Below are 14,741 nucleotides of genomic sequence, written 5' to 3'. Positions count from 1 at the left end.
TGATACACATTTCAGGAGTGGACTGTCTTCTCTAGAGAGATGAGAATATTAGAAATCTTTTTTCTATGCTTTGACAAACCAAGCATTTTCAATTCACAGTTATCTGATGTGCAGCTAGCTTCCTCTCTTCTCAGCTTCAGTCAAACAGGTTTTGTTTTTTTTCTCCAGGGTCTGAATTCTGAATTCCTTTCTGGGAATACACAATGCTATGTAATATTTTGTTAAAACATATCTGAATCACACCGCTTCCATCTTAGGGCACTTACTTTCTCAGGTTCTCTGTCACTGTGTACTTGCCCTTCTTTACCTGGCCCTAACTCACCTCTCCGGGCTACATCCAGCAGCAGCTATTATTTCCTTTTTACCCCAGCAGCTGTCATGCTTTGGACGCATCTGACCCCATTTTTGCACCCCATGTTTCATCCCAGCTGCAGTCTGGATGAGCAAAACTGCTTTGGTATGCAGTGTAATAAGTTCCTGTGGTGTCTTGGTGTTACAAATAGCTTATTTTTTGTGTGCATTCCTGTTAGAAGGGTAGCGAATGAACAGGATGAGCTAAGCAGTCACTTGCACTGCAACAACAGGCTGACAGTTATGTAAAATACTTTCATGTGCAATCTCCTCTGATCCTATGCTGGTTCAGAGGAGTATTATGGTCAGATTCAGCTTGCAGGCTCTTGCAAAATCATTTTCATAAACCGGGGCACTGCTAAGCATAGACAAGACCAAGACCAAGGTTGCTCTGTTTCTTCATCCTCAGCACTTTACCTTTTCTTTCTCCTTAATCTCCTGTCTTCAGCATCTACAGTTTAAGCCCGTGGGATAAGCACAAGACTTCTTTACCGTAGTGCTTCTGCAAATACTGGTACAAATCACCTTGCAGAGGCTACTGCAGAATGACAAGGCCTGCTGGCCAGATCAGGAGGGGTTGCTTTAGCGTATTATTCTAAAATGGGATTAGTTAAGTAACTCTACAGCCCAATTCAGACATGAACCCAGTTCATTTTTGTAAGCTTCCCACTTCTGTATACCAGCTAAATGTTACTGATTAGGTTTTCAATTGATCATTTTCTGACAGGTTTTCGATGTAGTTCTGGGATGATTCATGGGATACAACAGAAAATTAATACAATGACTAACTAACTGGAACTGTCATGGGCAGCAGCAGTACACACAAATGTTCAACCAGCTTCTGGAAACCATCCTTATTCTGTTCACAGACGCAGACACCTATCCTATTGCACAAAGACAATTTACAGTCACAAGGAACAACACTTTCATGCCTTTCAATTATTTTATGCAAAAAACGAGACTGTTTTCATCCAAATAGAAATATTCAGATGCCATAATCTAAACAAACTAATTTTCATTAGTTTTACAGGATCAATTTAATTTGGATTAAAATTCATGTCTGTTTTTTGTTAACATACATCTGTTACAGATCTGTCTAGTTAGATAGGTAGTCCAGCTTCTCATACTATACTGGAAGTATGAACATTGCTGCATGCTAAAATTCAGTGAAAAAGCACTAGTATCAGCTTGAAACATTCATGAATACCAAAATATCTGACATAAATAATGGTCTTTTATCCACTGCCTATTTTTGTAATCTTACGGTGACTTTTACCTTTTAGAAGTACTTTATGACTCAAAAATTGTATTCCCTTTTCAAAGCAGATGAATCCTGTTTATTTTATCTTGAAATACCCATAAAAGTATTATGCAAATTATCATATGTTTATTTAAATACTGTATTAACAAAGCTCTTAAGGCAAAGTTAGTTCAAAACTCAGGAAGGTCACTCTGCATCTTTAACAGCTAGCCTCACAACAGTAAGCAGACTGAACATCTTACTTGGAAATATTTTGTGCACACTTTGCTGCAGTTGGAATTGTTTAGGCAACAGACAGCAGTCAGCAGACTTACACTGATGTCTCCATGTGTCTAGTATCAAAACATGTTTTATTCCAGTGCATTCACTCCCCTGTTAGCATTCATTTTTTCCTACTCACCTCCAAAGTAAGAGCCATCTGTCAGCTTCAGCTCTTTGTTGGATTTGGTGATGACACCAGCAACACCGTGCTGAATGAAATACATCTTTTTACCCACAGCCCCTTCTCGGATAATATAATCTCCAGGTTGGAACACCTCAAATCTCAGTTTGCTTAGCATGGCAGTCACAAAATTTGGGTCTGCATTAGCAAAAAGAGGCATTGTAGCAACCAGCTTCCGACAGTTGAAGTTGACAATCTCCTAAATGGGAAAGCAACATATTAAAAAAAAATGGTCAGCAAATATACAGAATATGATGGGCATTGAAAAAAACCACGTTCTGCTTTCTTCACAAAGAAGTTCTTTAGCTCATACTGGACTTTTCTGTGGTTTTGTGCCTGATTATTTTATCTTTTCATTATGTTATCATCTGTCGGTAGTGAGGTGATTGAAACAACAGTCTGATTTGTATTTCTGAGGTGAAAGGTTGTTGTATCTAGGCAATTTTTTTTTATTATTTATTTTTCCCCTTTGAATTTAATGGGAAAAACATGACAGAAAGATAAAAATTAAATAGGAATTACAGTGCCTGAGAACATAATTATCTGTTGCAATAACTGTATTAAGTGATGAAGTTATGAAAACCCTATGTTTTCAAATATTACACCAGCAACATCCTTCTGATCACAACTGCAATGGTAATAAAATGTACATTACAGTTAGCTGCAGTACTAGCAGAAATCAACAGGAAAACTTCCTTCCCAGAATTTAACTTGTTTTATAAACACAGAGGCGTACATTCCTGCCCTTCAGAAACATGCATATACAGCAGACCCTCATATGAAGAAAGCCCTGTTATTTTACTAAGACTGCTATAGGCCTTAAGGGCACCTCCCACAAAGAATACTTATATTTACAGAGCCAACTATAAGCACATAGACGTGAACATATTAGTACCAAAAAGCTATTAATATCATACTTGGTTTAAATAATAATAAAAAATAACAGTTTCTGAAAGTTTCAAGCTCATTCTTGCAGACCTTACTTTGTCTTAGGAAAATTAACATGGTCAATTGCCACAGAGATTTAACAATATATTGAAGAGCTGAGACTAATCAGTATTACACATGGAGAGAGGCTCAGGCAAGTAGTATCTACTGAGTTAGGAAGCCAAACATGACAGCAAGAACTTATATATGATCATCTGTATATAAATGGACACAGAGCAAATAAAAGAAAAATACAAGCAATCACCCAACTGTTTTGCAAAATTAAATGTAATTTCATTGTCAGTAGAGTATCCCAAGTATTTCTTACACTAAGCCAAGGCTTTGTGATTGATGTAAAGGAGACAGCCCACTTAACAGTTCCTCCTTTGACAGAGGCACACTGCATTCCTGCTGGAAGTCGCTTTTTCAACTCCCATGCATCTGCTGTCTCAGATATCTCAAAAATCCCATGCAGCCAGATCTCTGAGCAGCAACCTCAGATATACTTGTCCACAGTTCAGATGAATTCCTTTCTTCTTCTCCACCCCCACCATGTATTACCCCACTTGCAGACATAGAATCATATAATGGTTAAGTTTCGAAGGGATCTTAAAGCTTATCCCGTACCAACCTCCTGCCACAGGCAGGGACACTTTCCATTAGACATAGATTGCTCAAAGCCCCATCCAGCCTGGCTTTGAACACTTCCAGGGATGTCAACCAACACCTTCAAGTTGTTCCCCTTAGGGCTGCTCTCAATCAATTCTCTGGCAAGCCTGTATTTGTACTTGGGATTGCCCTGACCAAAGTGCAGGAATGTGCACTTGGCCTTGTTGAACTTCCTTGCAGTGGCCCAACTCTCAAGCCTGTCCAGGTCCCTCTGGATGGCATCCTTTCCCTCCAGCACGTTGATCACAACACACAGCTTGGTGTCATTGGCTATGATGGGGAAGTTCAGCTAATTCACAGTACAAGCAACAAAACCATAATGGGTTCTTCAAATCAGTCCCCTTGCATCTGGGAATGAGATGTGAATCTCTCTTTGAAGGGAAGCAATTGGTTAATGAGGCAATCAAGAAGCATGGGCATGATTTGGGAGCATAGAAACAGAGCATAGAAGCAGAATTGGTAAAAAATAATGTGGAATACAACATCTCACCAGGTACCTGGGAAGCAGAAAGCTGTTATCTCCAGCAATGTCTTATTTTCCATTAAAGAGAGAAAAAAACAGGGCAAAATTACTAGTGCTACTCTAGGTTAGACTTATAATAGCTTCTTACAATTCCACAAGAAAGTATGTAATGGCAAGGTGGAAACAGAAGTGTCTTTAAGCAGAAACTTAACAAAGGACAATACAGCTATTCTCATTAACCCTGGCCTCAATATCATCATCTCTACATACTTAGATAAACTGCATATAAGATTTCCCCTCCTCTTTTTTTTTTTCTCTGGAATGAGACAAGGAGATATAAAATATATAATTTTATATAATTATAACAATGCAGAATTAATTCTAAAATTTTGGGGCTAAAGATAGAGTGATTTGAAGAGTAAGATGCTACATTTTTGAAGTCAGTCACTAAACTCCCGTTGATTTCAGTGGGGATATGATTCCACCAAGAACATTTTACCTAAGAATTATCTATAAATGATGGAAATAGAACAACCCTCTCTGCCCATCACACTTCACTATACTGACTCACTCTCCCTCATCCCCTCTGACTGCCCTAATTTCCCCTTGTTATGAGCATTCTGGTATGCCTGAAACACTGCATCATGTATGGTCTTCATGGCTAAGCATAAATGGGCTGGATTAAGACAGGAGACAGACCTGCAGCCAAAAGCAGACTTCGTTATGGTTGCATGAAGCTTGAGATGTGCAGGAATACATGGCAGAAGTAGAAACAGAAAAGACGTGAGGAAAAGACCACTGGTTTTTGCAATGACTAGGAGACTCCCTGCTTATGGAAAGGAAGAGCAGTCTGGCTAACACTCCCATTCAGTGAAGGCAAAGACATTGATGCTACCAGTGCAACACTATGGGATAACACTATCTACACACGTGACATCAGAATCAGAGCTTAAACACTCACCCCTCCCCCCGAAGTTAGTTTTGCTTGTAAAAAGACATTGAAAAATTGCTTCAAGGTAGGTACCAGATAGCTGTCACTGGCATTCAAGATCAGTGAATACTGCTAAATCATTAAGTCAAAAGGAGCAATCCTTGGCTGCCCCTTCAAGTATATTCTGTATAAGGGAATAAATATTAGAAACAGATTCTAGCTGTCTTTCTAAGGGATGAGAAAAAGTCAGTTTTTCTTCTCATGTAAGTACTCCATTTCTCAGCAAAGCTTCAACCACCACCTCTCTTCCAAGGGGAAGTTGTTTACTCCCACTGCTCGCAGTATGGTGGCACCATGTGAGGAGCTCCAAATTACATCCTGGGCTCCGTATGAGACTGCCTTACTGCAGCCTTGGCTGATGCAGAAAAGGTGGCAATAACTATTAGTTGTCTAGCCTAGCTCAGGGACTTTGCAGTAGACTTGCTGCTTGTTTTCTGTTTCTGACAGTAAATAGCTTTTCTTGCTTGCCCAGCAGGCAGAGAAAGGAAATTACCATGAAAGCAAAAATTGACTGGAAATTATATAGGAGCTGGTGGGAAGCAGAAAAAAGCTGTGAAAGTGGAAAGTTCAACTCCAGTAACGATCAAAAAGAAAGAATAAAATAGATCTATTTGGAATAGTATTAAGAGAGAATGGGAGAAAAACAAAAACATAAAGACCAAAAAGAAAGGGAAAAAAGAAGGTAGGAAGGTGGACTTTAAAAACAGATTGAGAAACTGGAATTCCTGAAAAAGTAAGAGCACTGGAATACAAAATATCTGGAGTGAAAGCTGAGAAATAAGGCAGATGAAGTAAACAAAAGGGAAATCGGAATAAAAGCAGACAAATGATCAGTAACATATCATAACAGCATCATATGACAGCATGATATAGATAGAGGGGAAAATTCAGACCTGCATGATGCCTCTGCCCAGAGCCAGTCCAGCCCAACTGAAAAAAAATTCATCTCATCTTGGGAATCCCAATAAAACACCCCCCTTGTTGCAGGACTTTCTCACTAAGTTCTCATATCAAGTTCTCATCCTTGCAACCTCATGTCTTGATATGGCTCCATCTTCTGCTCACCTTTCTGTCTCAATAGATAATCTCTACCTGCATATATACATGTATGCACACAAGTTACCTGCTCAGCCTGGGTTGCCTCTTGCAGGTACCAACATAGCTACAAATCACCCAGACATGGTAATTTCTGCCATTATAAGACAGAATCATAGAATAGTTAGGGTTGAAAAAGATTTTAAGATCATCTAGTTGCAAACCCCTACCATGGGCAGTGACACCTTCCACTAGACCATGTTGCCCAAGGCACTGTCCAACCTGGCTTTTAGTAATTCCTGGAATGGAGCATGTACAACATCCTTGGGCAGCCTGTTCAAGTGCCTCACCACACTCACAATAAAGAACTTCTTTATATCTCACCTAAATCTCCTGTTTCAGTCCTAGAAATGCATTCATTTTGTTGATTAGTTTTATGTGAAAGTTTATGCCAAAGTACAAACTTTCCCATTTAAGACATTAGCAGGTGGAAAATTACTGAGGGACAAAGAAATGTGTCATTTTTAAATGCTTAATTTTTCCTTAAAGTGTTCTTTTATTTAAATATGAGATCATTCAGAGCAAGTAAAACACATTTCCCTGAGTCTTAATCACAGGCAGTGCTCCAATTTCAGATTCTTGTGTATTACTTTAAATATCATCTTGGGGAGAAAAAAACTAAAGATTATGAATGCATTTTATGTAACTCAAAGTAGTAGGAGAAATAGTTCTGTGCTTTAAAAAAAGGGTAATAAAAGAACAAATTGCCAAATTAAGGTTGCCATTTTGTGCAAAGAAAAATCACTTATATTTTCTTGATTTAATTCTTTGGAGCCAGAATGGAACCAAATTATGAAGTCCATATGACATGATATCTTGATTAAATGAAATAACAATGATTTTGTCTCACCTCTGCAAAAAGAAAATACCAAGTGAAGCTTGAGGAAAGGATTAGGAGTGTATTATATAGTTGAAGTGGTTAAAGGGCAAGAGTGATTCAGAACTACATGAAGTAAATGTTGATCAAGTTCAGCTACTGGTCTCTCTTACAGAGGAACTACATCGAGGTGCAATGGTCTGCTTTATATAAGAGACTGGTCAGGCAATTACACTGGCTCCTGCTTCTTTATAGTGTACTGGTTTTATTACTCACCTTGGCCTTCCTGGCAATTTTTTCAAACTGATGTTAAAGCATCGTACATTATCACTTTGCATGGGTTCAGTACTTCTGGATGACTTTTCTGAGGCATCTGAAGATGTCACATTTACAGAGACAGCTGCAAGGCTGTCCTAACTGTGACCCAGTGCACACCGGTGGCCAACTTCTCTGGTGGCACCTTGTAAGAGTTTTTAGGGACTTTACCCCAGGAGAAGATTTTTAAACAGAGATAGTGCTTTTAGTTAGACTGACTGGAAAATGCTGTTGCTAGAAACAAGCAGACAAAGTTCTTAAAAAATTCTGTATGCCTCAAAGGCTCTTTCCTTTTTCTCACTAATCCAGTTGAGCTACTGAAGTTACCACTTCTGTGTACTATGTGGCTTTTAGGCCACAAAAGTCTGTTTATGACTACACTGAAAACCAGCTTAGTTTCATTAGGTCAGTTCTACATACTAGTGTAAAAATACAGTGCATAACTTTAACACAGCACTTTTTTTTTCTCTGTGTCCCTCCTTTTCACTTTGTTTTTAAAGGATAAGAAACTAAATCAGTCTTGATTTCCTGCCACTGGAAGTAAGACATCACTTTACTGATAAAGCCATATTTACTCTTAGAAATAATTCATGGAAGAAAAATTACTGAGCAAGTGATTAAGAGAGAACTATAGGAAAAATAATGATATTAAGAGATTTGGGGAGGTACTAACAGATTACTTAAATTGGGTTTTATGGAGTCATATTCTGTATGTGGTCATGATTTCCTATGATTTTTTAACTCATTGGTCAATTATAGTCAACTTTTGAAAAAGGAGGCATCTCACTGATATTCTCATAGGTTTTATGACAGCAGGCAATCAGGAAGACTAGGATTAGTACCCCACTGAGGGGATGAGTACATCATTATCTCACAACTTGCTAAATGCCAGAAAACTTACACAGGGCAACAAAATGCAATACTTTCATTTCTGGTGCACCTGAAAATGTTAAAGTTGCTTTGACACAGTTTTTTTTAATCATCTATACAGAGTGTATGGGTTTAAAATTAATTTTGCTCAGAGACTTTCATATAAGCAAATATGACTATGTACATTTTTCTATTTGAATGGGATTTCCATGATTTTCCATTTTTAATTACATTGATCAATTTTAACATTGATCGATTACTTGATTAAGGGGGAATGGCTTCAGACTGAAAGAGGGTATATTTATATTAGATATTAGTAAGGAGTTCTTCACGATGACGGTAGTGAGACACTGCAGCAGGTTGCCTAGAGAAGTTGTGGCTCCCCCATCCCTGGCAGTGCCCAAGGCCAGGCTGAACGGAGCTTTGAGCAACTTGGAAGGTGCCCCTGCACATGGCAGGGGGATTGGAACTGGATGATCCTTAACGTCCCTTCCAACCCAAACCATTCTATCAGTCTATGATCCTACATATATTTTAAACTTCAAGAATGCTCTGATCCAAGGTAACCTACTGTTTGACCTACAAATGTACAAAACCTGAAAGAACTTTGAAAAAATTCTCTGAGGCAAAGACAGTCCTCATGATCTCAGTTGCCTTGAAAACCAGTGGCCAGCTTGTGTATCTTCATTTTCAATGCCCTCAGGTTCTCAACACATCCACCATACCTGCATACAGGTTGCCCACATGAATAAAATTTTCAAGCCAGCTGTCAGATATGCTTAGGTAGGTAAATGGAAGCAAGAAATAAACAGGCTTTCCAGCTAAATGATAAATGAAATCCCCTGCTTGTGTTATACCAGGACTGAGTTGAAGCAGGTTTTGATGTTTTTCTGTCTAGCTCTGTTCAACTCACTTTAAAACAAGTCAGCCTTAAAGACAGCATATGGTAGCTAGTATTTCTGTCTTCTAAGAGTAAGCAATCTTTTTTATGCATTTGCAAGCAGAAGGGATATAGATTTGACCAATTATATTTTCTTGGCTTCACTGATTAAATGTTGGCTTTCTGCATACTTTTCTATCATTCCCTCCTTGATTAGAATTTTCTATTTGACTCCTTATATACATTTTTTATGTTCAGAATTATTATTGCATCAAATTCAAATGCGGATAGAATAATCCTTTTGAGTATATATGGTTCAACCAAACCCCCGATACAGTCAGTCTGATGAAGTATAACCATCTTTTCCCCAGCTTGTCAATTGATTTAGTGGAGCTTAAGGGAGAGCAGTTCTGTGCATCTCATGCTTCTCTTCTCAGGATCTTCCATTATATTTAGAAGATTAAATAAGAGCAAAGGAAGGCAAGAAAGAAATAAAGATGCTATCTATCTATCCTTCTACTCACCTGACTGTTCATCCAGTCCTTAATTGGGGTATTTTTAAAGGGAATCTAGCTTTCATCTTCCACAATATTCTGAAGTGTTCTATGCCTCTTAAGTTTGTTTTCCAGCTGAGACAAGGATAAGAGGCATCAAAATGAAAACAGCAATACAGGCAATGTTTTAAGGCTGCTTGTAATTGTGAGATAGCAAGTCTAATTTCCAAAGCTTCAGAAATCCTTATAATCCAGATAAGTACTTAAAGTTTGGCCCAGTTGACCAATCTCTACTTCTTGCAGGTTTTCCCTTCTGCACTGTATTGCTGAATGAATTACCTGAATGCTTTTAGTAACAAAACACCCATAGTTTATTACAGAAGGTAATATAGAACTGGTGCTGTATAATTTAGCAGTTGCTGTAGAGACTGTTCTCTTTTATAAACTGAACAAATAAACTGCAATTTGCAAATGCATTTAACAATCACTATTTTTTTTTTTTTCCCCTGAGGAACCAAATATCTTTATTCCCATTTGTATATGTGTACATTTGTGTGTTGTACTCACTAATATTATGGTAATTTATTTAATAATACCTTGGGCAAGGGGTACTTAAGACTGAAACCTTGTTTTAGTGAGGCATTTTAAATGCTGAAGTTTTCCCATTATGCCAATGAGCCTACAGATTTAAATACATTTATTGTCAAATTGTGGCAGAAAGGGGAATCCTAAAAGTTGTGAAGTTTACAAAATCCTGGTGTCTTACTCGTATGTGTATCAGAAATGTCTTAGTACATGGAAGAGTGTGACATGTCTGTTGTACAAATGAATGAAGCAAAACTCACTTTTTTTTAAAACAGTGATTAAGAAACAGTTTTGCTAACAATTACAAAACTTTATCTAGTCTGCTTACTCACAGGTTCATACCTACTGTAGCATTTCATTTCCACTGTCTTTGGATCTTCCAGTCACCTCATCTATCTGGTGATCTAATGATCCTGGAAACATAAGCATTCTTGTGCATCTGTACTGAAACTCCAATGACACCACTTGCTAACACCAATCAATCTGTGTTTGACCTTTTACGGGATCTGTGGCAGCTTCCTCGTATTATATTCTTTGAGAAAAAAAAGAAAAGCTCAAATGCTACTTTTAGCTTTCTTTTTTTTTTCTTTAGTACTTCTTATATTCACCGAAGTCAGTAAGATTTCATCTGATGCCAGTAAAAAAAAAGGCTTTGTTTTAGAACACTGGAAAGAGTGATGCTATTCTCAGGACAATGCTTGATTCACCCAATTACAAGGAAGAGTGATTGTGAATGAAAGAAAGAAAAAGAGGAAGCAACAATGGAGTTTCACCAAGGCAGCCTGAGTTACACTTAGTATTTGTGTGGCCTGTTTTGATGGTATATTGATTTTGATGCTTTTTTGAGTAAAATATGTTAAGCAGAATGCAGAATAGAACATGATACTTGAGCAACACAGTTTCTCTCACTGAGGAGAAAGCCATGAAGAGAATAACTTGTGGATGAAAGCAGGGAGTTAAAAATCTGTGTCTGAAGCTAGAAAAAGGCTGACTGAGCTAAAAAGAAGTACTGAAGAACTAGGTGGCAGGATAAAACATGCCTTGGAGGAAACAGAAAGCTACAGCTTGAATACAGCTTTTTTTTGTTGACTTATTTCTGATTTGTACTTGTTTACTCCAAACCAAAAACTGGAGCTGGGAATGGTTCCACAAAGAGTTTACTGCAAACTCTGAAACAGGCAAGAAATTCCTTCTGCCATACCATCCCTCCCTCTCTGTCCCTTCTCTAGTCCCCTGTGTGATGCAACCTGAACTGCCAAAACAACTGAGTCAGCAAGGATTTCTCCAGAGAATGTGCTTTATCTACACTCTATGTGTATGGTTTAGCTGACACTGTAACAACAACAACCAGGAAAACAGTTATTTTAAAATCAGTGGTTTTGTTCACTGAGTTATTTTTAAGGCTCTCCAAGAGCTCTGGATCACAAATACTGTTATCTTGTTAATTGCTAGGTTAACACTTACTTCTTATTATGAATTAAAAGCCCATTGGTTAAAGCCTCTCTGTATAAAATTATTAAGTGGCTTAAATTAAATCTTACTGATTATACTGGATAAATCCCAGATAACTGAGCTTGAAATATCCACAATGAAATTATGTTTAGAGTTTTAAAGTACATTTCTGTTTGCATCTAATTTGATTTGTAACTATTCAATTAAGGCCTAATCTATATTATGATACTGGAGAAACAGCAAACTCCTAACTTTACATAACACATAAAATCTAAACATTGCTACATTATGTACAATCTACATCTTAAAATGGAAAAAAGCTTTCGTAAACAATAAGAAAATTTGTGTTTCTTAGACAAATGTGTAACAGAACTCTGAATGTCTGTGTGTGTATACGCTAGAATATTTACAATGCCAGCTATATATGTACACATCTATATATAACAGCAAGAAAGGAAGATAAGGAGGATGCACAATCCCTGTCTAATTCTGAATCAGCCTTCATCACTGCTTTGCTATGTGAACTGGGACAACCTAATTATGAGACCATGTGAAAGTTCCTCTTAAAGGAAACTACTTAAAAGAGTGCTGGAGTGTGATCAAGTGCAAAGGTGATGTTATGCTGTGAGTAGCAAGTTACTACTCAGATGACTGTAAGGAGCTCACGACCCACATCCAAGCCACTGTGACAGAGTGCAAGCATGCAGAAGTAGAAAAATACTGAAAGCACTGATTCTAGTGATCAGTTTTACAGTGAAGGACAATGCTCAGTTATATGGGTGAGACATGGAAACATGGCTCCAGAAGAGATATCATCCAATAGTAAAAATGAAGATGAAGTCTCTGGGAAGAACTTAGCAGAGTGACAGGCAGACAGCCCTGGAGACAGAATTTGCTCGAGAGTGTCACTTTGACTAATATTGGTAGCTGCAGGGGAAACAGACACATAAATGGCACAGGAGGTGTAAAGAGTGGAAGAAATTCTGAGGAGTCCAAATAGGCATGGTGACAGCAAGAGCAGCCTTGATAGGAGATCGTGTGGAAGAGAGAGAAGGCAAACTGGCAGGAGTAAACTAGTCAATGTGGATTAGTAATAACAGCTAGAGTAAAATTAATGCATCAGACTCCTTAAACATCCAGTAAGCAGACACACTTAATAATGGCATAATATCAGAGCAACAAAGAGTCACACTGCAACTAGGAGCCAAATCACAGTCAAGCCTTGAGAGATCAAGGGTGCATAGGCCATCTCAGCATTTCCACAGCTTGAAAATTTTTGTTCTAGGGAACATGAAGAGGAAGCAGCTATGTAAATAATACACAAGAAACCAGAGGAGATACCTGTAGTCTTCTGTCATGTATATTTAGTAGCTATGCTGTGCTTGCTCTCTGCATGCAATCTCTAAGGTCTTAAATATTTTTGTTTGTGCTTTCCCTCCAGGACTAGACATGCACTAAAAGCTAGAGGGCCTGATGACAGCAGTGCACTTGGGAACTGCTATTAGCATCTGTGCATGAGACCCAGCAGCCACATGATGCACATGCATAGGCATGTTCTTTACATCAGTTAAATATTCTTTTTCAAAACAATTTCAGTTCATCTGCTTGCCCAAAGTTTAAAATTCATTTTATCACTAATACCTTTTAACTATAATTACATTACTCACTTCATGAATTAAATATAGGCTGAGGATTATTTCCATAAAAATGTTTCTATAATTTATTCAGAAAGATTTTAAAATGATCTTAAGACTGTATCTTAATCTCTACTTGTATTAATAAATATATCTATATTGATTTTAGATCATAGGAGAGCCCTTCAAACTCTTGCCATTACAGTTCAGTTTAAGGTAATATAAACATAGACTGATGGCATAGGAAATACATGTTGAGGTATACTGTAGCAGTGAGAAACACAGACCATATTGGCCTACATAATGCAATGTATATACGTAGTCCTATGCAAAGATATCAACACAGTATTACATGGTATTCTTCTCGCTCATACATCTTGAATATGTGTTTGCATGTGTGCCTGAAAGCCTGTGTATGTGTGTATATACATACATATATATGCTCTCCCACACATATATTTGTATGTGTACACTGACATATCTATATGAGTACCAATGTACATTTTGCACTTTTCATGTAAAAAAAAAAAAAAAGTTTAACTAATTTGCATGTATCATTAGAACTGTATTTCAGATTACTTCTAGTTAATTATTTAGGGGTTAATATAATTCGTGTAAGAGTGTGTGCTTGTATAACTGAATTTATAATCTACAAGCAAAAAGGTGAGATGAAAGAAGATTCTGCTTCCAGTCCCAATTATATTCCTTGGAAATGAAATGTCCTGATGTTCTATATTCTGCAAGGACACATGATCTGTATCTATTTTCAGTGAACATAGTCTCACATGGTGGCCTAAAAATAGGCCAGCCATGAACTTTAAATAATGGCTTAGGAAGGCTATTAAGCTCTTTTTCACATTCTAAGTTTGTCCCATTGCCATATGTATCAATATTATGAAGAGCATATCTGATGTTAGAGAATGACAAAGCAAGCTACATACATCTCCATTTTTGTTTCTCTACAGATGTCATTGCCTCTTAATTCTTTTCAAGGTCTGTTATACATTAAGCCATTCACACATAGAATTGAAAGCATTTCTCTCCCTCTTAGTAATGAATCTGTTTCATGCCAGATGCTAAAAAGCATGAACTATTCGATTTCCAAGCTCTACTGATGGAAGACTTTCTGTCCTTGGTGAAACATGGATGATTTTGAAGATTTAAGTTTTCAGAAATACACAAGAGTTTACAAAGTGTGTGGCAATGAGTAGTTAAATGAGTAGATAGATTTTTGCTTTGGGGACAGTGGATGTCTATATTAACCACTGTATTTCCAAAATGCAACTCCCAGAGCATAATGCTCTCATCAGGTACATTTTTTCAAATGATTCTCAGCAGTTCTTTCTTTTCTTACTTCTTTTAATAGACACAGACCCATCTTTGCTTCCTGATTTTCAATTCAATGTAAGAAAAAACTCCCCACTCTGAATGTAAAAAACCTTACTTTTGTAAGAGACATTCCTGAGATCACAAAAGTAAGTAATAGTCTTCAGCA

The 14,741-nt window shown here is 37.5% G+C and overlaps 1 protein-coding gene across 1 annotated transcript in view; it reads right to left on the bottom strand.

Annotated features, from left to right (window-relative positions):
• HCN1 (hyperpolarization activated cyclic nucleotide gated potassium channel 1) overlaps positions 1–14,741 on the bottom strand; it is a 188,537-nt gene that overhangs the window by 18,424 nt on the left and 155,372 nt on the right. Inside the window, exon 6 of the mRNA XM_062604286.1 lies at positions 2,013–2,253. Coding sequence (XP_062460270.1) covers positions 2,013–2,253 — 241 coding nt within the window. The remainder of the gene's footprint in view (positions 1–2,012; positions 2,254–14,741) is intronic.

Source organism: Pezoporus occidentalis, unplaced genomic scaffold, assembly GCF_034315485.1.
Source record: "Pezoporus occidentalis ecotype Australia unplaced genomic scaffold, CSIRO_AGI_Poc_V1 ctg85, whole genome shotgun sequence".
Classification (NCBI taxonomy): Eukaryota; Metazoa; Chordata; class Aves; order Psittaciformes; family Psittacidae; genus Pezoporus; species Pezoporus occidentalis.
The sequence above is the reverse complement of the archived record's forward strand: the minus strand, read 5'-3'. Positions and strand labels throughout refer to the sequence as shown.